General features: G+C 35.9%; 1 protein-coding gene across 1 annotated transcript in view; it reads left to right on the forward strand.

Annotated features, from left to right (window-relative positions):
• Positions 1–24,071, forward strand: part of DPP10 (dipeptidyl peptidase like 10) — a 731,390-nt gene that overhangs the window by 562,476 nt on the left and 144,843 nt on the right. The window contains exon 8 of the mRNA XM_003275193.3: positions 18,585–18,705. Within this exon, the coding sequence (XP_003275241.1) occupies positions 18,585–18,705 (121 nt within the window). The remainder of the gene's footprint in view (positions 1–18,584; positions 18,706–24,071) is intronic.

Consider the following 24,071-nt stretch of genomic DNA (forward strand, 5'->3'; position numbering starts at 1 on the left):
GGACCTGTAGGAAAACTGCAAATCTCTGACAGATGGTGCTTGGAATCTCAGAAGAAAAGGAGAGAATGGAGCAGGAAAAATATCTGAAAAAAATGATAGAAATTCCAAAATGCAATAAAAAACACAAATTTACATATTCAAGGTGCTCAGTGAACTCCAAACACAATATATTCGAGGATAATCCCTCAAAAGTAAATGTTAGTGAAACTGTTGAAAACTAAAGATAAAGAGAAAATGTGGAAGTGAACAGAGACACAACACAACATATAACTAGGACCAACATTAGAATGCTTACAGACTTCTCATTAAGAACCATGGGGAATCAAAGTGAAATAAAGACAGTTTCTTATTAAAGAAAAATAAGGGACCCACACTACAAAATATGCTCTTCAGTGAGAAAGAATAATATCATAGGGGAACTCGGATCTTCAGGAATGAAAGAAGAGCATTGGAAACGTTAAGTATGTGAGTAAACATAAACCACTAAATTTACTCTTAATTTCTGTATAAAACATATTACTGTTAAAAGCAAAAATGGCAATATGAGGGTAGGTATGTATGTATGTTGTGTGACAACTATAATGATAAAAATGGTGAGGGAGTAAGGAAATTATACATTTGTAACATTTCTGTATTTTACATGAGGTTATCTTCCTTAATAATAATTTTCACAAGGCACATTGAATTGTTAGTTACTGATAAAAATCAGATTGCCTGATAATTTTAGAATTTAAGGGTATGTGGTAAATGAGGTAGTTTATTTCCATCAAACAATAGTAGCATCATGGATTCATAAAAAAGTTCATGTTTTTTCTAACATTTTGATTACACATACATTTGAAAAGTTGAAACAAGTCACTATAAAATGCCTTCAAAATGATTAATGACTTAAAATTTTTTCAACTTTTTTCTAGAACATTGTGAGCTTTTAAAATTTGAGGTTATTTTATTCTTATTCCTAAATCCTAAGATATATGCTCTTGGTAGATAATCTAGTTTTAATCATGCAGTTAATAAAATATTTATTCAGTAATCCTGTTTTGTTGGTAGCCTGTGTTACTCCCAAAGGTCATAACCTTCAATAATATAGTTAATAAAATGTGGAAAATATTTCCATAAAGAAGCAACAGGACTTGAATTTTTAAAGAATAAGAAGTTTGCTTTGAGGATCTGTAATGTGTTAGTCACTCTGGAGAATTCAGTTGGAAAAAAATGAAAGAACTCAACTGCTGAGGTATTTAAAATCTAGAAGCATGAGGTGATAAGTCAAGAAATACTCTGGGCAAAACTGAAATTCGTATAGCATAATAACATGCAGATAAAGCTAGGTAAGTACATGTTTTTTTTTATGGGGTGAGGGGGATGAATAGTGGATTTGCTGTCTTAGAACCACAGTTTCTTAATTTCAGGTTTGAAAGTTATATACATCAATTTGCAGAAAAGAAACAGAGACCTTACAAAAGAAAAAAGTTACTTGCAAAGACTATTAGGGAAAATTTGGTTAGTACTGTTAGAGAAATTAAAGATGAGAAAAATGAGGGATACACATAAAGAATGGGGTTGGCTTTGTTAACCTGCAATGCTACAGTGGCTATGTATTTGCAGAGATTATAAATTGAGGGTCACCCTGGATTCTTATACATCATAAAATGGAGTTTAAAATTACTCTAGCAGTTGTATTCAGGATGGATTTATTCAAGAGGAGGATGATGGCATGGGATGGAGTCTACTGAAACGACTGTCCTTTGAATAGAGATTTGAAATGCTAATCCTATATAGATGTGGGAGTGAAAAAGATGCCTAGTTGGTAAATAATATGGATAAGAGTGATTTTTGTGGATTTTGATTGAAACAAGGCAATGTGAGGAGGCCGAGAAGATAAAGGTATCAGAGATAACTTCTTAAAGATGAGTTTGTTCTTATTACTAGACTTTGCTGACATTGAGTTGACACATATCTTCACGTGTTATGCAATTTGAAAGCTGTAAAAATAATTGGTTCTTAAGGTTACAAATAGTGATCCATATATTAGTTCATTTTTACCTAAGTAAGAAGATATACTTTAAAATGCATTTTTAAGGGTTTGCCTAGAATATTGGGCCTATAAAATGGTCTGATTTTTGCTTTTTGAATCATTGTCTAATGCATTTAAGACAGCAGTTCTCAACCTTTTTGGCACCAGGCACTGGTTTTGTAGAAGACAAATTTTTTTCCATGGACTGGGGCAGGGAAGGGATGGCTTTGGGAGATTTAAGAGCATTACATTTATTGTGCACTTTATTACTATGATTATAACATTGTAATATGTAGTGAAATAATTATACAACTCACCATAATGTAGAATCAGGAGGAGCCCTGAGCTTGTTTTCCTCCCATCTGGGGGTAATGGGAAACACTGACACAATTAGATTTCACAAGGAGCATGCCACCTAGATAGCTCACATGCATGGTTCACAATAAGGTTCGCACTCCTATGAGAACTTAATGCCACCACTGATCTGACAGGAGGCGGAGCTCAAGCAGGAATGTGAGTGATGGGAGTGGCTATAAGCACAGATGAAGCCCACGCTTCACCTCCTGCTGTGAAGCCCAGTTCTTAACAGGCCACAGACTGGTCCATGGCCTGGGGGTTGGGGACCCCTAATTTAGAAAATACAATATAGTATCCTAGTTCTCAAACATTCGCAATGAACTTAGAAATAGCTTTGAAGAGTCCTGAATTAAATATATATATATATATATATAAAGAAACTGTCTAATTTTATTTAACACAATGTTTAATAGTTGTTTTACCCTACACTAGGGATCAGCAACATTTTTCTGTAAAGAATCATATAGTAAATATATTTGGCTTTGTTTTTTTTTTTTTTTTTTTTGAGATGGAGTCTCGCTCTGTCACCCAGGCTGGAGTGCAGTGGCGCGATCTCGGCTCACTGCAAGCTCCGCCTCCCAGGTTCACGCCATTCTCCTGCCTCAGCCTTTCCTAGTAGCTGGGACTACAGGCGCCCGCCACCACGCCCGGCTAATTTTTTTTTTTTGTATTTTTAGTAGAGACGGGGTTTCACCGTGGTCTCGATCTCCTGACCTCGTGATCCGCCCTCCTCGGCCTCCCAAAGTGCTGGGATTACAAGCGTGAGCCCCCGCACCCGGCCTCATATATTTGGCTTTGTAAGACAAGAGACAAAACCAAAGTTATATAGGTGCTTGTACAATAAGATAGAAATCAAACTGCTACAAAATTTTATTATAGTTATTCAAAATAAAATAAGTACAATGTTATGTAATACAAGCCTACAAATGAAAAAAATGAAATATGTTTTTGCGGGTTGCATGTAAGTATTCCCGGTCATCAAGTCCGTTGCAAATGTTGGTGTACAAAAACCATTTTTACTTTGCATGCTATACAAAAAGAGGAACAGACTAGATTCTGCCTATGTACCCTAGTGTGTTGAACACCACTCTAGACCATGAAAACACATTTTTTTGATATGATGCCTATTAGAATTTTTTTTTAGGAAATCACTCTTCTACAATGAGGAGTCAAAAAGTAGTAAATCTGATTGGAATGAACCTCATATGAGAATAATTTTTTTATGAAGAAGTAGAAAAGTTTTGATGTAAAAAAAATAATAATTAAAAAAACAATAGGTAGCAATGAGCATCTTGAGATGTGAGTTGATAAGCAGCAGTCATGAGAGAGGGCAGCTGGGAAACTGAGTCATCAAGGAAGACCTAGACGTCAGTTATGGCAAAGAAGAAGGAACGCTCAGAAGAGATTGCATTGAGAGTAGAGGTAAGTTGGTTGGTTATGGAGTGACAGTTTTAGAATGTAGAGTTAAAGGTTTTGGAATGCTGAATTGATAAAAAGCCAGGAATTATTGAACATTATTATGGGAATGATAAATTGATGGAAGATCAATTTTTAGTGGCAACAGGCTTACAATCTGGGGATGACTGATGTGAACAGGAATACATGGCATGAAAGTTTTTTTTTTTTGTTTTTGAGACAGAGTCTTGCTCTGTCGCCCAGGCTGGAGTGCAGTGGCGCAATCTCGGCTCACTGCAAGCTCCGCCTCCCGGGTTCACGCCATTCCCTGCCTCAGCCTCTCCAAGTAGCTGGGACTACAGGCGCCCGCCACCACGCCCGGCTAATTTTTTTGTATTTTTAGTAGAGACGGGGTTTCACCGTGGTCTTGATCTCCTGACCTCGTGATCCGCCCGCCTCGGCCTCCCACAGTGCTGGGATTACAAGCGTGAGCCACCGCGCCCGGCCGGCATGAAAGATTTATGTGATATTGTCTGTGTGAGGAAGGGGGTCACTAAGCCTAGTGTCGGAGACTTAGTTGCTGTGATGATGGGATTCATTGAAGCTCCTTGTTCTAGAATAAATGCTATTACAAAGCATCATATTTCTTGAAGTATGTGATGAAGGATTCTGGACAGGAGACTTGCACTGCAGCCTGAGAGACTGAGCAAATAACTTAGAATCTGGGTGCACTTCCTCAGTTCTCATTATCCTCCTTTTTGTCTTCCTCCTCCTTTTTCCCCCTCTTTGAATTACTTTTACATTCTCAGGAATTTCAAAAGTCTCTTCAGAGAGACTTCTATGAAAGTTAGTTCATGTCAAACCATCATCTCTTTTAATCTCTTCTTATCCCATCATCCATTTATAAAGCCAGAATGTTTATGCACTGGTGACACCTGCCCCAGAAGTCCACTGCTCATTTTCTCCTTAATCATGTTAAATCTTTTCGAGAGTTGATGCCGAGTCATCACTGAAGACTGAATTTGGACTTTCCTGTAAAGTCTAGCTGTCTAAACATCTGCTTTTCTGCTTCTATTCATTTCAGGTTAGTCTATTCTAATATTAAAGTATCACACAGAACCACACCCACCTTCCACCAAAGTCTGATGTGAAAAACAGTCCATTTTCACTGAGCACATGTTGTTTGTTTACTGTATTAATACCTGTAGGAGACTCATATGGGAAAGGTGTTTGGAGGTTCAGTTTGAGATATCCTTTTACCTTAATGGTTATATTACAGTAATGTTGAGATTGTTGCTATCCTATTCACTTACTGCTTTTCCACTAGAGCAGAATGCAAAGAAAATAATTTCCAGATTAATTAAAAATAAAACAAAAGATCTTAGGATCATGATTTTTAAATGTCTTGACTCTTTATCCATCATTGTATCTCCAAAATTGGACCAGTAATGTACTAGCCAGTTTTTAGGTGGAACTATTCAGAATAATCAAAGTAAACAGTGAATAATTTTTAAGAAATTGTCTCCCTCTTATCTCTGTGCATTTTCCCTACATCTCTCTTGTTCTCCAATAATTCTTTTACATTTGTATCTTGACCCCACTCTTGCTCTAGCATACATGTCTTCGCCTTAACATTTGCCTTTCTTTCCTTTGGATTCTTTCTATACACAGTATTTTCAACATGTGTCATCTTGATCTTCCTTTTCTCATACTAGTTTCTCTACTTGGAATAGCCCTTTCTCTGCTTAGAAAAATCTACTGGATAGGCGCCTTGGCTCAAGCCTATAATCCCAACACTTTGGGAGGCCAAGGCAGGTGGATCACGACGAGGTCAGGAGTTCAAGATGAGCCTGGCCAAGATGGTGAAACTCCGTTTCTACTAAAAATATACAAAAATTATCCAGGCATGGCGACGGGCACCTTTAGTCCCAGCTACTTGGGATGCTGAGGCTGGAGAACCACTTGACCTGGGAGGCAGAGGTAGGAGTGAGGCAAGATCGCACCACCACACTCCAGCCTGGGAGACAGAGCAAGACTCTGTCTCAAAAAAAAAAAAAAAAAAAAATTATAAAAAGCCGGGCTCAGTGGCTCATGCCTGTCATCCCAGCACTTTGGGAGGCCGAAGGAGGTGGATCACCTGAGGTCAGGAGTTCAAGACCAGCCTGACCAACATGGAGAAACTCTGTCTCTACTAAAAACACAAAATTAGCTGGGCGTGGTGGCATATGCCTGTAATCCCAGCTACTTAGGAGGCTGAGGCAGGAGAATCACTTGAACCCAGGAGGCGGAGGTTGCAGTGAGCCAAGATCACGCCAATGCACTCCAGCCTGGGCAACAAGAGCAAAACTCCGTCTCAAAAGAAAAAAAAAAAGGAAAAAGAAAAATCTACTGGAACTTGTTGGCCCAGCTAAAATACCATGCCTCATCTGAAGGCTTTTTTTGACCCTCCCATCTCTCAACCAGATTCAGACTGTTTCATGACCTTCCCTCATATTCCAATAACACTTTATGCTTCACTATATTATAAACATACCGTAACATATTTGGTAATTTATTAGCTCTTCCTTATCCTTCTCATGTTAAATTGAGAATTGTTCAGCAACAAGGGCTGTGACTTAGTCGCTATTGTTTCACAGACACATTAGGACTGCAGTGAAACTGTATAGGAATGAGTGAACTGTATAATCATCACGTCTCCGTGCATACCCACACAATTGTATACATGCACACTTTTCTTTTTTCTTTTATCTTTACATTTTCTTTATTAATACATTTTAAAACTATTTCTCCCAAATAGCAAATATATATTTACATGTTTCTTTAAATGATATGAAACTTACAATATCATTTGGCATTATCATTTGGCATTAACATTTGACAAAAATGCTATTTTTCCAGGAAGCCTACCTAGCTGTTCTGACCAAGGTATCTTTTCTGTTTTATGTATCAATGTCTTCTCCAATGAACAAGCAAATAATACAAATACAGACATTGATCCATATTTATGCAATGGCAAATGAATGCGGTTCACTAAGGCAGAAGCTGCCTTTTAGGTGGATTAAGAGATCTATTCTAAACCATATACTTTGCTGGTAATTTCAGCCTGAAGAATTTGGTTTTTCTTCTTTGTGGAACGTGTAGTAATACAATATTGTTGTTGTCGTTGAATTGGACAATATCAATGAAAACACTAGCAGACAGTTTCTGTTTTGTTATATTGGAAAATGCAGTTAGAACTGAAGAGAGGAACAACAGGGAATAATTTATTGCAAACAACCCAACATGAATTACTGAGAATTAGGAATTACTCTGTTGAATACCTTTTGACATGCTTTTCACCCCCAAATTAAAAGTTATTAAGGTATATTGTGATGTAGTTATGTATACATCATAGGTAATATGTAGTTGTATCCCATTGTAACAGACAGATTAACTGAAGTTCAAGGGATAGCCATTTCTATAGAATCTCACAGGGAGAAAAAGATTCAGGGAAGTATTCTAACTGCTTTTTATTGCAGATCCTAAGTTAGGCTTGAATTTAAGTGATTCTCATCCTCAGTCATCATGGGTTCAATTAAATTTAAGTTCATAAGAATACTAACAGGAATAAATTAATTCTGGACATGGGCATTTTGGAACCAAGTTCGCTTTTCTATGATTATTTTACTGGTATACATTGTGTTTGAAGAATATAGTAAAAAAACAGTTGGATGTTTCTGTATTGCAAAAACAGACAAACAAACAAACAATATTTATTCATTTGTGGCCAAAGATGCCTTGAAATTTTATGAAGTAGTATAAAAAGTCAAGCTGTGGGAAAAATGTGCGTGGGAGATAACCAAGCCTAGTTCCACCTTCTGCATTTTTCAATTTGTTTTCTTATCAGCATGCCCATAAACTGGAAAAACATTAGGCACAAACCCATTGATAAGCATATGAGAATTTCTTCTAGTGTCCCTCATTCTTCTTTATGGAATCTTTTATAAAAATTTGGGAATCCCCATTTGAAATACAAAGAGTTACAATACAAATGTAAAAACAAATTATTTTAACGTTAGAGGCTGAAATGCACATGCAGGATCCCTTTTGTTAATCTTTGGATGAATGAGAGGGAGGGACACCTACCTGGGAAGAAAGAGTAGTTAATTCGGCTCACTACCAACAGAAATGACAGTGAAGGACTTTCTTAACATCGAGGCTTTGAAGGTTAAACTGTTGCATGTCACTTTCCAATTAGGATGCCTGGTAGTAAGCAACAGAAATAGACTCAGGCTTACTTCAAGAGAAAATGAATTCATTAAAAATATTACTGGGTGCAGCACACCAACATGGCACATGTATACATGTGTAACTAACCTGCACATTGTGCACATATACCCTAAAACTTAAAGTATAATAAAATAAATAAATAAATAAATAAATAAATAAGAAGACAGGCTTTGGAGCCAGGCTGCCTGTATTTGTGTTGAGTTTCACCATTACCTACCGGCTGTGTAAACTTGGGCAAGTTACTTAATGTCTTTGTCCTCAGTTTCCTCATCTGTAAAGGATAATTGTAACCACTTCTTAGGTTTTTGTGAGTGCTTAGAAGCAACCAAAAAATGTTAGCTCTCAAAAAAATATATATATGTATATATATCTATAAGTTCTCAGAATCAAAGAGAAAGTTGGAATTTCAGGACTGGAAAATGAACAGGCGTTAGGAGGGCCCACACATTTTTGAACATAGGAATGTGTTCAGGAAAATCTGATTAGGATGCTGCAACTGGAAGCCACATTAATGGGCATGCACCACACCACCCTTGCTGGATACTGAGGGTCTGCTGTTGCTCTTGTGAATAATTTTTCAATTACAGTTTTATTGTCTCAAAATTCAGGGTCCTGGGTGGGGGCACGACCTAAGGATATTTTATCTGGATTTTGTCTTATGATTAAAGACTGGGTTGTACTTTCCACCAGTATTCACATAATACAAGGATCTCCCAAAATAGAAAGAGAAGTCAGATGTGGAGTAGCCAAATAAGAGGAAAAAAATGTATACTAGGTAGCTGCTATAGAGAAAATGGGTGCGTGGCGATTAATTTACCATCTTTAAATGCATATACTAATTTTCAGGGTAACTGGATAAAAATGTTTGATTCTTTCTAAATTGTAATTATATTTTTTATCTTTTGTAGCAAATTACTTACTACTAGCTTCCAGTAATTAAAAAAAAATCAAACATCTATGTACGGGTACACTGACCAATATCCGTGACCCGATTTTGGTTTATTTAAACCTGTAGACAGCCATGAGAAGTATTAATATTGCATCTTTACAAATGAGAAAACAGACTCAGAGAGATGAAGTAACACAATTGCCCAAATATTACAAAGAGCAATTGACATTGTCAGGATGAGATCTCATGTCTCTCTGATAGAAATTTTATTTTTCTACAGAACCATGAAAAATGTTATCTTGCAGATAACATAGTTGTCATTTCATTCACTATTGACTCTCTCTACATTTCTTAGATCTCTTTTTTTCTGTATTTTTTTCTTTACTAAAAATCGTGCTTTTATTTTTATTTTCCATTTTGAGTTCTATTGCAATCAGTCATATTAGGCAGTAACATTTTCTCCTAAATTAATGCCCTCATCCATTGGTTTTATTTTTCCTTATTCTCCATGTCTGTATTAATTTGTGTATGGTTGTAATGAAAAGTCACATTAGAACATAAGATCTTGTATTTTTTTAATCTTTAAACCTCAAGGCTCAGCACAGGGCCTAGCACATAGGAGGTAACTGATACGTATTTGCTTTATGATAATGGGCTTGAAGAAGGAAAATAAGGCATGACAATGGGGTGGTAAAGGAAAAGTGAAAAAGGAGAAAGCTGGGTAGAGAAGAAAATGGATATGCAATGACTAGATAAAACCGTCTTCTAGCACTTTGACCTGCATAAATCGACACATAAGGGATTTTTAAATAACAGTTATGATATTGATGACTGTTTGTCTCCTGTGGGTTCCAGTTTATTTCTTGGGGCCTGTAAATATTTTTCTTAATGTTTTCAATTACCAAAATGATTTATTTATCACAAGGTCTTCTCTTATGCTAAATAAGTTTTATGAACTGACATAGCCAAGAGAAAGTCTGTTATTATATTTCTTATATTCCATTTATTGGAGTTGGTCTTTTTGCTAATTTTTGTCTGGTATCCATTTATCTCCTAAAAAGCATGGATTAAAAGATAAGCCTTTAGGACTGGTAAGTGACTTTCATAATTATGAATTTAAGACAATGGGACGTATTTCATTTCTTTGAAAATGCATAAAGCGCTGAAAAGATTTTAAGAAATAAGAACTCTTTGAAAGGGCTTCCTGATATGAATAATTGCAAATGTCAAGGGATAAGAGTTTCCTGATAGTGATTCTATTTCTAGAATGTCAGGTACTGATGCGAAGGTGACATGAGTGATTTGAATGAGTTGTTCTATGTCTCAGAGATGGTCCCATAGAGAAATGAAAGCAGTACTTTATAACCAACAGAGAGATTTATTTAAGGCCAAAATGTCAGAGGTAATCAAACTAACTTGTGCTCATAGCTTTGCTTTGCATTATATAAATGGACACACAGAATTTATCGTGTATTGACAAATTACGGAAACAGAATTTTATAAAAAGTAAAGTTGAATGCTGCATTATAGCTTTCAGCAAATTTTGATAAAAGTTTTATGGTAATATTCTTAATGAAGTATAAATGCTACTATATATTCTATATAACATTTTTCCTTTTGCTTTAAGTTTATATTAGTGTGCATGCAACAAAATATACAGAGCTGATCCTCATGAACACTTCCATGTACATGGTGCCAAGTGCAGAAACAGAACATTGTTCACACAATTGAAAAACCTCTATTCTGACACCTACCAGTAAATATTTACCCACAAGGATAATCATTATCCTGATTTGTAACATCATTATTGGCTATCACAAATAGCATTACCAAGAACATTTTTGTATGTGTCTTTGGATACAGAAAGCACAGATACAGAAATCTATCTATCTACCCATATAAGTTTCCGTTAGGTATATACCTTAGAGTGGAGTTGCTGAGTCAGACCTCCGCCCTGCTTTGGTAAGAACCGTTAAAAGGATTGACAAATTGATTGTACCAATTTATTCTCCCACCAGCAGTGCATGAGAGTTCCAATTGCTTCACATCCTTGACAATACTTATTAGTGGCTCTCTTTTCATGTTAGCCATTCTAATTATAATACCAAAATATTTTGTGTGTGTGTTTGCTTATATTCACTCATACTACCAAAAGAATATAAGTGACATAAATCAAAATAAGCACTTTTCATTTATCAATTTATACATCAAGATTTTAAAGAGTAATTCCTCCAAATGGTTTCTAGACTAAAATGGGGCATATTGCTTAGAGGAGGAAACTTTTCTTCAATATTCAATGATCCATTTAAAAATATGTCTTAAATACTTCAAAAATTTATATTTTTTAAACAATTATAAAGGTTTTGCAACATCTTATGTACATGATGGAATTCAAGGTGTCTTATTCTTACAATACCTTTCTCTGATAAAAAATAACTGTAAATGTACTTACATGTTTTAATATGGTCTATATGATAATACTTTTTTATTTATTGAAATAAAATATAGCATGCTGGAGGTTTCTATGTGAAACAGAAACCTAATAGTGATTTTATTTCACTGAAGAATTTCCATGTGTCTCATTTATTTCCCAAACAATATTATATCAAGTTTAAAGACAAATATTTAGTTTCTTCTAAGATGTGTTCTTAAAGACATTGATAAACTGGCATGACTAAAAAATTAAATGAAATCAAATTTTTACCTCATAAAACAAAAGGTCTAAGGTTCCAGATAAATTTTGAAGCCAGTGTTTTGTCAGGGGCCATGGTAAGGCTGGAATATGGGTGGTGGGCTGGGAGCCAAAAGGAGCTGAGGATATGGTTGCTGGAATGTTCAAGTTCTATTAGGCAGGAAAGAAGGTGAGAACTTCATAGGCTTTGAAAGATATGCAGCCAGTGCTAAAAAGAGCTGCAGTGATTGACTCTGGAAGATGAAGCTTAGGATTCAAGTGGGAGATACTAAAACATTGGCATTGAAATTCACAAACATTTTAGGCATATACATTTAAGACATGTGTTAGGAATCATGACTCCATTTTGCCAATTATAATTCTTATTAGGCAGAATATCTGAATCATTCTTCTGCCAGCAGTATCCCATGTCCATCACCTATTCTGTAACTATCACCAATTATTTTCCCCAATATTTTCCTAAAGCTGATTAAACACTCTTGGGTCATAACAAATTTACATTTGTCAATAACTGAAAAAAGTAGATTCAAACTATGTGATCTAGCATTCAAGCTGCCCTATGGTTTTGTACAAACTTAACCTTTAGAGCAACCATATCATCATATGTATATTATCACAAAAACTAATGTTGGTACTTTATTCATAAATAAACATGTATAATTTACATACATAAACTTGTATAAGTCATGTACAGCAATAAATATAGTGACTAATCATCAGGGAAATGCAAATCAAAACCACAATGAGATATTGCCTCACACCTGTCAAGACAGCTATTAAAAAAAAAAAGTGTTGGTAAAAATATGGAGAAATTGGAACTCTCATACACTGTTCAGTATGAAAAATAATCCAGGTACTATATGAAAACAGCATGAAAGTTCCTCAACAAATTAAAAATAAAACTGCCTTATGATCTAGCAGTGCCAGTTCTGGGTATTTATTCGAAATAATTGAAATTGAAATCTCAAAGAGTTATCAGCACTCCTATGTTCATTGCAGCACTATTCACAATAGCCAGGATGTAGAAACAGTCTCAATGTCCATCAACAGATAAATGGATAATGTGCTATATATATGCAATGGAATACTATGCAGGCTTTAAAAAGAAGGAAATTGTGCAATATGCAACAACATAGATGAAACTTGAAGACATTATGCTAAGTGAAATAAGCCAGGCACAGAAAGACAAATACTGCATGATTCCCCTTTTATGGGGAATCAAAAATAGTCAAATACATAGAATTTAAGAGTGAAATGGTGGTTGCAAGGGGCTGAGGGAGAAGGGAAAATGGGAAGTTACTAATCAACAGGCACAGAATTTGCGTCAAGTGAGATTAGTAAGCTCTAGAGATCAGCTGGACAACATTATACCTACAGTCAGTGATAATGCATTGTACACTTACAAATTTAAGAGGGTAGATTTCATGTTGTGTTCTTACCACACAGTTTTTTTAAGTCTTTAAAATATTTTCCTAGCCTTTTCTGTTTGACTACCTGCTTTCCACTTCTGTGCCCCACTGTACATCCACCCATATTAAAAGGCAAACACAGATCCTTCCATAGTCTCCCCATGCTTTTATGTATTTGTAAAATACAGTCATATATCACTTGATGGGGATATGTTCTGAGAAATGTGTTGCTGGGCAATTTTGTCATTGTGCAAACATCAGAGGGTATATCTATACACACCTATTTTGTATAGCTTACGACGAATAGGCTATATGGTACAGTTTATTGGTCCTAAGCTACAAACCTCTGAATCATGTTACTGTACTGAGTATTTTGGGCAACTGCAACACAATGGTATGTATCTTTGTATCAAACATATAGACACGTAGAAAAGACACAGCAAAAATAGAGTATTAAAATCTCATTGACCACCCTCATGTACGTGGTCTGTTACTGACCAAAACATTGTAATGCAGTGCCTGGCTATAATGTACAAGCAACTATATTCATACATTTTTGTACTGTTTCAGTAAAGTTTTCCAAATGGGAAAACAGATACTACTCTAGTGGTTCAGAGAGAAGAGATTTAATACAGATAATTGTTACAAACAAAGTTGTAAAGGCTGGAGGGGCCGAAGTGGTGATATGCAGAACCCATAAACACATGTTGCCATTATCAAGGCAGGATCCCGGAGCTTACACTCCCATGACCACTGCCACTGAGGTACTATTGCTGAAGCTGGTGTGCCAGAGCCACTGCCAGATGCTTCCAGTTTCTGACTGGTGGCGCTCTCCTTTTTTTTGCGGAAAGTAACTAGAAGTCAACTAGCAAAGAAGCTGAGAAGACTATTTTGAAAGGAAGTCTTAGAAATGTAAATTTCAGACTTTCTAACCACCCCCAGTAATAAAAAAACATACAGGGGCAGGAGCAGGGCTGAGTACCAACAGACAACCTCCAATGTGTATGTGTTGGTGAGATTACTGATAATATAAATTTATGTTAGTATTGTCATTGTCTGGTGTATAAAGAAGGGCTCACATTGAATTCTTTGTTGTTTTTGTTTTTCTTTGGTTTTCTGTCTTGCTTTTGTCACTTGACAAGATCTCAGTGGAATTTTTCCAAGTCAACTTTATTCTTTTCCAAGCACAAATTTATTCTCTTCAAGTCGTGAATGTTATTATATGGTGTGGATGAATAGTAATCCATCCAGGCATTCAATTATGATGAGTTTTCATCTTGACTCTTTGACAATTACTATGAGTTTTCACTTTGGCTCTTCTTTTGGCTGAAATAAACATCACTGCTCATTGTTCTCTACAGGTTGGTGTATTTCTTTTAAAAAAAAAAAAAAAAAAAAAAAAAAAAAGTCCCAGGTTTAGGATTGCTGGTGAGATGGAATATGTTTTGTTTGCAATTGCCATTTTATATTCCCAGATCGCCATAACACATTATAATTTTACAACTAAATTAGAAAAGGACAGTTTTCACTGCATCCCTGCCACCAGTAGGCATTATCTGGGATACTTTCTTAATTACAATTTTATTTCCCAGAAAGCAAGCCATGGTAGAATGAATGCAAATACTATCCCAACTCCACTGTAACTTTGCAGAACTTTCCAAACCATTATAATGCATGGAGACTTTTGAATGATTCACCATTTTCAAATTTAAAATTGTCATGAAAATTACTCAAATCAGTGAAGGCAGAATAGCGTTTCAGTAATATTTCAGCTAAAACAGGTCTAATGTTTAATTATGTATCTTTTGTGTTTTTATTTTCTTTTAAGATGGCTAAAATTTTGTGAGAGTGCTATTGTAAGTTTGTATCAGCCATTGTCACAGGTTGAATCACTCATGGTAAGCTAATTTACATTGTAATTGCATTCAAACTCAAGATCTTCATAACCTTTAATATCAAATTTTCATTTCTTGCCACATGTTCATCACAAGTTGTATGTCAGTGTGGAGAGAATCTGCCTAATGGCTCTTCACCCAGAAATCCAGGCTGCTAGGTGTCCAGCATCTGGTGAATTTGCTGGTAGTTGTGGCAGAAGAGAAGGTGGCAAATTAAGAATTGACTCAGAGACTTCTGCCCAGCCGTCATGTATATTGGGTCCAATCATTTGTTAATGAGCAACATTGACACATTGATTCGAATATTCCTTGAAACATTTATTACGTATTTCCTAACTTGACATAATGCAGCACATAGTATTTCAATTGTTCTTCTATTATTTTTATGGTGACTTTACCCATTTTGAATTATTTTATGGGTAGAGTAAGACTATTGATTTTGAAAAACTGGGAAGTTGGCTGGCTCTGCAAATTGAAGAGTTAACTGGTCAAATAGCTTTCCCTTTTTATTTGTTATGCTGCTTAGGTGTTGTATTTGTTCTTGCATTGTTATAGAAAAACACCTGAGACTGGGTAATTTATAAAGAAAAGAGGTTTAAGTGATTCAAGTTTCTGCAGGTTGTGCAAGCATGGCATACACATCTGCTCAGCTTCTGGGGAGGCCTCACTGGTGTTTACTCATGGCAGAAGGTGAAGCAGGAGCAGGAATATCACATGGCTAGAGAAGCAGTAAGACAGAATGAGGTGGTGGGATGCCACACACTTTCAAACAGCCAGATCTCACATGAACCCACTCATATTATGAGGACGGCACCCAGCTGTGAGGGATGCATGCCCATGACCTAAACACCTCCCACCAGGCCTCATCTCCAACACTAGCGATTACATCTCAAAATGAGATTTGGCAGGGACATAGATCTAAACCATATCAGGCGACTCACTGAAGAAAATAATAGTATAAAATATTATGACAGTTTAATCAATAACATTAGGATAAATAGCATGAGTGTGTATCATATTTTCATTGTGATTTAAATCTAAATGCAGCCCTTGATGATTGTCCTTTGGGTCCAGTTTAATTTCATCAGAGTGCTCAGACAATACCTGGGATACTTGCAGCTCTCAAATTGTTACTAGTGGTTAGAGTTTTCAATTATTGTTTGAAACAAATACAACTCAAGGATAAACTTTGATAATTGAAAAGGGATTAGGATATTAAAAATGCACACTTTCATGAAGATAACTACTTATTTTTTATCCACTGAAGATAACATCTTATGGACATTCTCTCATATTACAGCTTTCAGTGGCATGGCATTAAAATTCTGATTCCATATTGCTTGTTCTTCTACATTGAAGCAGATGTCAGTTTCATATGGATTCTGAGTATCCAATCTGTCAAATATAAGTGTAATTACTGGTCAATAGTTTTGGATAATTTTTACATCTGTTGAAGTCGTGGAGGTTTTATTAATTATTTTGACTTAGATTTATTCCCTTCAGAAAGCTGAGAATTTAGAACCATATTACTTTGGGTGAGGTCACCTCCACTCCTAATAAGAGCAACATGTTCTGAGTAGTCCAGGTGTGCATGATCTATGCTGTTATGACTCACAAGTCCTACTAGAAGTTTCAGGTACAGGAAAGGAATTTCCTCCAAGTAAGGAAAACATTGTGCACCTGCGTTGTATACTGTTTGTGAAAAGCAAGAGGATGTAGTATTCGAAAGGTGGAAAGCTTATGCTTTAGTTGGCTAGAACAAAGTTCATATTTTTTTCTCAGTTATCAGGGGTCATGAAAGTCATTAAATCCAACTTCTATCCAGCGTCAGGGAAACTGAGAGGTAGTTCTCAAACTTTTCCTAAGTGTGATCCACATAATTTTAGTAATAAGCTTATTTCTTATTTCATTGTCGCACCTGAGAACTTTCTAACTGAGGTGGAAGCAATAAGTATCATTTGTGAATAGCTCTCTCCTCCTCCATGTCCTTTGCCTTCCTACGATTAATACTACTATTGCTGCTACTATTCTGCTGCTACTCCTAATACATATTTAACTAGTATAACGTGTACTCTACCAGACAAAACGTTGGGATAATTTACATATCAGCTAAAGCTGTAGAGGTTTCATTTTGACTTCGAGTTTGTTGCCTCCAAAACTCTTAACATTCTGAACCAGGTTATCTTGTGTACAGTCCACCCTGCTTTTAGTAATAGCCCAATGTGTTATTTATTCTGCATTCATCATCTCATTTATTCTTCACCACAGATCTCTAAGATATGTGTGAGCCTTATTCACATTTTATAAAGGAGAGGACTGAGATTTAGAAAGGTTAAGAATGCTATCAAGGTCATTAGGATTTTAAATTTAGGCTGCCTGGCTATAAAGCCCATGCTTTTAAGCACCCTGCAGTGCCCTCCTTTCATTGTTTTTATTTATTTTTAAATTCTTACTCTGATATTGAGATTCTCACCTGTGATATAAAAAAGATCCTGTTGTAGTGGTGGAATTAATAATTAAATTCACCCAGCTGTAAATGCTTGTTAAATCACCAGAATTAAAACAGAATATCCATGAAATGTTCTAGATATTAAAATTGCTCTTGTCACTGTGCACACCAAGATTTAAAACCTGGGGCCTCGTAATTATTCAGACAATTGTTTTGGAAGTTCTTGTGTTTTCTCTATTTGCTATTGTGTATTAATTCTATAGCATGCTAGGATACATGGGCCCTATGCCATCTTTCACCTTCTTAGTAGAATGTTTGATCTAAACAGCAATTTGGCTTGCCCTGGACAATGTTCTGCTTCCCCTAACCACAGAAACATGGTTCTCTGGAAGGTTATAATACCACATGGGTCAGCACTTTCAAGTATTTGGCATTCAAGACATTGTAAAGTGAATTATAAATAATTTTATCCTGAATTATCTATATCATAGGCACATTCTGACGTTGTTTAGTTTGCACTGTTGTTCCTGTTGTTAGGGCTGTTGTTGATATTATTTTGGCAGACTGTGCTATGTTCAAATTAAAACTCTTTCTGGAACTCTCAGTTACAAGGTTATTATTATTGCCATACTATTTACAAAAGAGTTGCCAAGACTGGTGCACTGGAAGCTGTGTTCCACTTATCAATTCAAAGGAATTTTATTATCATTTCTATCATCAGTGAATCTGTGAGCTGAGCTAGATAGAATCAGAGAGATTATCTAGAGATTATTTTATTGATCACCAAATGCACTTTTGTAAAAGTAAAGACCCCAAATTGAAGCTCTTCAAACAGTCAGTTGGTTTTACTAAAATGGCTTATAGTTACAGTTATCAGTCTCTTGAGAATGCAAAATGTTATCTTAAAGCCAAACCAATTTTGTGTTATGGAGAGAGATTATTAAGTAGTTGAAATATTGTTGCTGAAAATATGGATTTAAAAGTATCAATACCAAGTGCCATGGAATTTCCAAATGACAACTTGATATTGATACAATAAAACAGAAAAAGCCATTAATAATTGAAAGCAATAAAAACATATGCTTTGAATAAAAACAACTTGAAGCCCGTAAATAATACAACATGCTATTCAGTGATCATTCTGTAATATTAAAGTTTCAAAAGGCATCCTAACCTGTTGGTTTTTTTGTTTGTTTCACATGTTTCCTGATCCAGATTTATATTTTTGAAAATAATATCTACTATCAACCTGATATAAAGAGCAGTTCATTGCGACTGACATCTTCTGGAAAAGAAGAAATAATTTTTAATGGGATTGCTGACTGGTTGTATGAAGGTGAGTTGATCAGATTTAGTTTCAAAGGAAACAAATGACATATTTTTATACAAAATCTACCCAAAAAATCTATTCATTCCGGAGCGATACTTACAGTACAATTTCTTCTCATTTTCTCTCAAAATTGCCCTCATGCTTTCATATCTTTGCATGTGCTTATATTTTGTGTGGTTGAGATTTACATCTACTTACATGATTCCATGTTTGGTATATATATGTACATATAGGCTAGATAGATATTATTTGTAAGGACAACTAATGAAAGTAAATGGTTACCTTATGTCACTTTGGAATTAGATGCTGAATTTTTTTCTGACTCTCTGGAAAAGAAAAAACAGAAACCTTTATTTCTAAAAAAAAAAAAAATGCATGAAAAGCCACCTGATTTTAGTTATTTCCATTAGGGACATTCTGTCACACTTTATAAGCTATTGTAGAGGGAGCAAAATAAAACCCACATAAAGAGTTATTTTCAATATCTATTGAATCAAGTTTTAGTAATAGCTGAGAATATAAAAATAAATCGGGTGATGAAAATTTATCCAGTTTTTATCACATACCAATTATCAGCTGAGTTCTAGATATAGATTGCCTGGGGAAGACTCAAAGTATGAGTTTATTACCTATGTTTCAGATGCTTCAGCTGATTTTGGCAAAATATGTCAAGATTTAAAGTAAGTCTACTTTATTATAAACTATAAAGCTATGAATCATTCAAAAAGTGAACTTTATTTCATGGGCAATATTTGCAAATGTAATCTCTCTACCTCAGATTTGATATTTTTAATTCTATAAGAAAAATGAATAATTTAGACCAATTATTCGTTCATTCATTCTTTCACTCAAATGATATCATTGAAGGCCTACTGTATTTCGGATAGGTGTCTAGGTGCTAGGATAAAAGACGGAGCAAAAAGTACTGCTCTGCTAAACTGTATATTTACGTGAAATATTTTGTTAGGTGGAGCTATTTTATTAAAGAAGAGACGTTGTAACCCTCGAGATTTATATGTATATGTGTACATGTATATTTATATCTATAATAGATTTCTGTGTACATGCTAGCATCAAATAAGATTTTTAGAGGCTACAATTTATTGTGAAGAGCAGTGAGAGCTTCCACGAAAATATCAACAATAAGTATGCTGTGAAAGTATATATTACAAAAAGAAATACACAGGTAAGGAGGGTTCATTGGTTGAGAGTCACAGAATCTAAATCTGGCTTTTCTTTTTCAAAGAGATAAATTACTGGAGGGGACTGGGATGGCCCCCAGAATTTAATAAACAGGTGGACAACACATTTAAAATCTGGTTAGTTCTGGCAGTCTAGGTAGCAGGAGCTAACTGAAGTGCAGAGACTAAGACGTGCCCTTTTTCTTCAAAATATTATTGGTACTGTGTGACACGCTGACAGGTGAAGAAACCATGTTAATGCAGTGTGGTAAGTAGTTGAATCTCAATCAACACAGAATTCTATGGAAGAACAAAGGAATGATACCATTCTAGGGATTTGCAAGCATTTTTTCTAAAGGAGAAACCCTGGCCAACCACAGTAGCTCAAGCCTGTAATCTCAGAGCTGTGGGAGGCCAAGGTGGGAGAATTATTCAAAGCCAGGAGTTCCATACCAGCCTAGGCAACATAGCAAGGTTCTCCTTTCTACTAAAAAGTTTTTAAAAAGTAGCCAGATGCGGTGGCATGCACCTGTGTTCCTAGCTGAAGAGAGAGGATTATTAATGAGAGAGGATTGCTTGAGCTCAGGAGTTGAAGGCTGCAATGAGCTATGATCCAGGCCCCCGCCCTCCAGCTTAGGCAACAGAGTGAGAACCTTACTTCTTAAAAAGAGGGAGAGAGAGAGAAAGAGAGAGAGCATCTGAGTCAAGCCTGAACAGTTAACAAGTGTTACGCATGAGAAGAAATTAGGAAGGAAAAATCTAAGCAGATGTAACAATTTGCAAAAACCCACAAGTGTGTCCCTAGGGAACCAAAGTCTCCTTGATATAATTGGGCCATAAAATTTGAGATAAAGGAAGGTAGCAAGAACCAAGGGATAGTGACCTCTATCAATGATTTGGAATTTCAATTATTTTTCTACCATTTAATAGGAAAACTAATAGAACTTTTCAAGTAAGGGAGTGACAAGATTGGATCTTCCATATGAATAGATTGTTTTTGCCACAGTGGGAACCTGGAGTCTAACAGTGGAAAGAAACGACGAGTGGCTTTAAGGCTTCTTCTATGTTCTATCAAGAGATAATGAGCAATGGAACTAGGGTTAAAGCAGTAAAAAGGAGGAAAGATTCTAAAATTGATGAGACAATGAAATATACAGGTCTTAGTGGCTAAGCAGATGGGGTGAGTGATAAGAAGTCAAGGATGATTCTGTGTCTTCTGGTTTGGGTCACTAGTAAGTAGTGGTGGCAGACATAGTGAGCAAGCATTAACGAGGAGCAGTGGGTTTCAGGGAAGAGAAGACTAGATTAGCAGCAATGTGGGCATTGAACCATGTACTGACATGCTCCCTTGGTGATAAAAGGTGGTCTGTAACGTCGATGAAGTTTTCAGTCAACTGAGGGTATACTCAATGTAGATCATGCTTATTGTGCTGCTCCATCCCGAATTAAGATGACTTGGGTCTCTGTCCTATTGAAAAGGCTTCATACATTTATAAGGAAATGTTAAGGAGAGAGATTAGAGACCGTTTCCTGACAAATACGGTAATTTTCTTAACTAAAGAATAAAAATCTATGTATTTGGTCTGAGAGTAAACTGTTTGTAGGTGTTGTGGAGAGCAGAACAAATGGGTAATACAAACTTTTGTGATGATGCTGTAGGTCTGACACATTCCAAAGGGGAAAGGAAAAATTATAGTTTTTGCCATACTTTGGGCTCCTATGTTGCAGATAACTAGGAAATGCTGTACGTGTATGTGATTTAATCATCACAATGTTTGTGCATCTAATCATTTACTAAGAAACTAAGACGTGCCCAGTGCTGTGATTCATGCCAGCAATCCTAGCACTTTGAGGAGGCGAGGTGGGCAGATCACTTGAGCCCAGGACTTCAAGAGCAGCCTGGTCAATATGGCAAAATCCTGTCTCTACTAAAAATACAAAAAAAGGCTGGGCGTGGTGGCTCATGCCTGTAATCCCGGCATTTTGGGAGGCCAAGGCAGGCGGATCATGAGGTCAGGAGATTGAGACCAACCTGGCCAACATGATGAAACCCCATCTCTACTATAAATACAAAAATTAGCTGGGCGTGGTGGTGCGTACCTGTAATCCCAGATACTCAGGAGGCTGAGGCAGGAAAATCGCTTGAACCAGGGAGTCGGAGGTTGCAGAGCCGAGGTCATGCCACTGCACTCCAGCCTGGGCAACAGAAGGGAGACCCTGTCTCAAAAGAAAAGATTTAGAAAAGAAACCAAGACTCAGATAGGATCAGTGATTCAGACACGGTCTTAGAGCTAAAGAGTGGGAAAGCCAACATTTGAATGTATGTCTTTTGTTCCTAAAGCCAGGGCTTAGTCACTAGTCTACTTACCTGTTATAGGGGGATGTCCTTCACTGTTCCCCAAGACACAGCACACATTTTGGGACCTAAATTGTCAGATTTCAGTGATCTGTTTCCTCAGCCAAAGACTCATCCTACTGTCCATGGACTTACTCTAATGCTCACTGCATTTCCAGGAGGAACCCTACCCATGACGTCAGTGTTAAGGTTTGGCAGAGGGATGTAAGCTATTCAGATGTTTTTGACTTTCCCTCACTATTTTGACTGCTATCCCCAACCTCTGCTTCAAGAGTCCTACATGCACCTTACCCTCCCACTATCACTTTGCTTGTAGAATGTGCTAGGAGCTCCCAAGCTCCAGACCTTTTTTTCCCCTTTAATGCACTCACTGAAACACAATGATATTGCCTAGGGAATGCATGTAATTTTAACATTATGCGTGTGGTACTCTGGTGTGGAGATTTCCTTTTTATTACTTTACTTTGCAGGAGTCAATTACAATCTAAATTAGCATGTATGGAAGACACAGAAAGTAACATGTAACATTTCAACTTTTTTAAAATTGAAATTTACCTTTTGTAAATGTCATAGAAAAGAAAAGATGAGAGAAAGAGTGACATAAAAGACAATAAAATGTTTTTACAGTAAGCTTTAAAGGCATGTCTTAATCTTTTAAGACCAGGCCAATCTGTAAGAGTGGCTACTGCTCCCAACTAGTCAGTAAATAGAGTCCTTGAAAGTGTCAGTTTTAAGAATCTTTGTCTCTGTTTTTAGTATTGTATTTAGTATTTTAGTATTTACTAAAGAAAGTAAAGCAATATAAAATATAATGCATTTTAAACAGTGAAGTCAGAAAAATAAGAAAATGCTCAAAACAGAAGATTATTTAAAATATAATTCGCACAAAACACGCATAATGTTATTCACTTAAATTGCTGTATTTAACCTAGCAATGTAATTAAATACGATATCAGATCAAAGTTTTACTTTAAAAACTTTTAAAATGTCACTAAAAAGAAAGTTTACAGTTACCCACTTCACAGCTTTGGAAATTACCATAAAGCACTTAATATATTAAATAGGAAAAAAATGACTCTCACTTTCAATTATTTAATCATATAGAATAATGTAACTAATATGCTTAAGTGATTTACAGATATATTTTAGAACCTTGTATATTTAAGGGATTATTCCTTAAAGTTTAATCCAACAGCTGTGGAGCAAATATATCTGCCAGGCATTATCTAAGAGCAATTCAATGAAAAATACAGGTTTCCATGTCTCAGGTATTTCCAACTCAGTGTAGTGATAGGCAATAAACAACTATTGTATCGGGAACCATTTGGAGCACAGTAAATATAAATACAAGTAGGATTTATTTCACCTAGTAAATAGAATTATAAGTAGAATTAAGTCTGATAGGATGGAGGAATGTCAGGTGCTTCACAGAAGACATGGGCCTTGTGTTGGTATTCAAGAATGACAAGAATGAAAAGGTGAGGAAACATTCACGAGATAAGCAATATTCTTATCAGCAGCTTCTGATTGTTATACTTTTTTTGTTGAAATAAAACAGGACAAAATGCCTATTTTCACATTCATGTTTGTTTCACATTAATGTCTTTTGGCGACATGAAATTGCATTCATTTCATCATTGATTCAACAAATATTTATTGAGCACTTACTCAGTGTCATCTATGGGGCTGCAGCATGGGAGTCACAGGATGGCAGGGTTATCAGTAGTGTTGAGTCTCCAGAGGTCAAACAAGGGAAGGATTCCAAAGTTTTTGTTGGATTCACTCATAGATTATTGATGGCCTTTACAGGAGTAAAATCAGTTAATTGGTGGGGC

Source organism: Nomascus leucogenys, chromosome 20 (assembly GCF_006542625.1).
Source record: "Nomascus leucogenys isolate Asia chromosome 20, Asia_NLE_v1, whole genome shotgun sequence".
Classification (NCBI taxonomy): Eukaryota; Metazoa; Chordata; class Mammalia; order Primates; family Hylobatidae; genus Nomascus; species Nomascus leucogenys.